The sequence below is a fragment of the Penaeus monodon genome, chromosome 21, assembly GCF_015228065.2.
Source record: "Penaeus monodon isolate SGIC_2016 chromosome 21, NSTDA_Pmon_1, whole genome shotgun sequence".
In the NCBI taxonomy this organism is placed as follows: Eukaryota; Metazoa; Arthropoda; class Malacostraca; order Decapoda; family Penaeidae; genus Penaeus; species Penaeus monodon.
The window spans coordinates 18,360,613-18,362,270 of record NC_051406.1 but is presented as its reverse complement, the minus strand read 5'-3'; the positions used below and the strand labels follow the sequence as shown (position 1 = coordinate 18,362,270).

The following is a 1,658-nucleotide window of genomic DNA, read 5'->3' as shown; positions in this document are numbered from 1 at the left end:
TATATAGTAAAACCTCCCGTTGATATTCGTGTTTTTATTCAGCTTGAGAACATTTGTTAGATAGCTCTCATTTGGTGACAAAAAATCTAAATTGCCACATTGTTAATTCCTAAACAAGCACTAAGAGAGTAGTAGTCTTTAATACTTTCCAAGATGACTCGAGCAATTAATGGGTTATTTTCTAATATTTATTTCTCAGGCTTTTCGAAGGTTTCTAAAGCACTAAATAACTTGCCTATATCACTTCTGCTACGTGGTGTTCGCAGTGGAAAGGCGGTCGTGTAGGCGCTCACGCAGCCTGGCTTATTTTTATTAAGTTTTATATAGTTTGCAGTCAGCGTGGACGCCCTTCGTGCATTGTCTTCGTTTCTCTCAGAATTACTTTTACATAAAGATTGTCCGTCGTGTTTGCAAAAGTCGTATTTTCTGTTTTCAGTGATTACTCCTTGCCAAAGTTTTATTAATTTTGCTTATATTTCCGCGTTGCCTGAACCATAAATGTGATGTACTTCACGCAAATTTTGTATAATGTCATCTGTTTTTACAGTTCACAGTAAACTACAGTCAAATGGAATAGCAATGCATCTATACTACTTACGTCCATCATACTTTTTATGACTTACTTCAACCTTAGATATACGTAGACCTTAGTAACCGGGAATAATATATGCAGGGAAATGTTCACATACAAGATCGACATGGCTCATTTGAGGCAGTGGATGATGTATCAAGTCTCGGGTCAAGCGAGCAGATAATTATTCGCACAACCACCCGAGTGTGTCAAACGCAAGACATCCTCCATCCATAATGCATTTGTGTGCATGGAGGATTGTCAGCTGCACTTCCGTTTCCTTGTGAGTGCTTAATGAAGCTCCATCTGCCTCCCGGATGACCACCTGGCCGTGACGAGCAGAACCCGAGGTAAATGTTCTGGCTTCCGATCTCCGTCTTGGCTTCGGATGACGACCCCGAGGCGCCGCTGCGCTTCCCGATCTCTCAGACCTCTGGGGATTATAATTGCAACATAGAAAGATAATATGCTGTAACATTTAAGAATGAGCATGAAGATGATGCTTAACTATGATTTTTTAAAGTCCTCATGTTAGTATGAAGGATTATTTGTTAAAGCCTGAGATTTAATAATCACGAGGATGAATATTACTTCCGCGTAAAAAAAAAGCTTTGGGATGACTCATCAGCTGTTTGATAATGGAATTTTGTTAAAACTAATTCAAGGGATTTTGTCGCGTAATAAGTTGCATAACAGATCAGTGTTAGCATTGATCACCCAGACAGCCTTTCACACTCGAGTGATGAAACTACTGACCCATTTAACAAAATAGCAGGGGAATAAATGGTATGGTAATTCATTAATACTGGGACTCTGACTTAACTTTATCTTAAATGTTTTTCATTAGTTGGTAAGACTAACAAAAAAGAACTAAGACAATATAAGATGGTAAAGGAATTTCCCTGAAAATCTAGAAACGCATAACGAACTGGAAGAAAACAAATGGATCTTACTTAGATAAGATTATATAATCTTTAAAGTAATATTTATCGAACTTATTTGGATCAGGGAACTCACATTCCTTTCCTTTTGCAGAAAGCCAAGATGCGATTGTTAGCAGTTCTGTTGATGATGCAGGTAAGTTCAC

At 38.1% G+C, this 1,658-nt stretch overlaps 1 protein-coding gene across 1 annotated transcript in view; it reads left to right on the top strand.

Moving 5' to 3' along the window:
• LOC119586284 overlaps nt 1-1,658 on the top strand; it is a 39,493-nt gene that overhangs the window by 25,164 nt on the left and 12,671 nt on the right. Inside the window, exon 2 of the mRNA XM_037934990.1 lies at nt 1,607-1,648. Coding sequence (XP_037790918.1) covers nt 1,616-1,648 — 33 coding nt within the window. The 5' untranslated portion in view covers nt 1,607-1,615. The remainder of the gene's footprint in view (nt 1-1,606; nt 1,649-1,658) is intronic.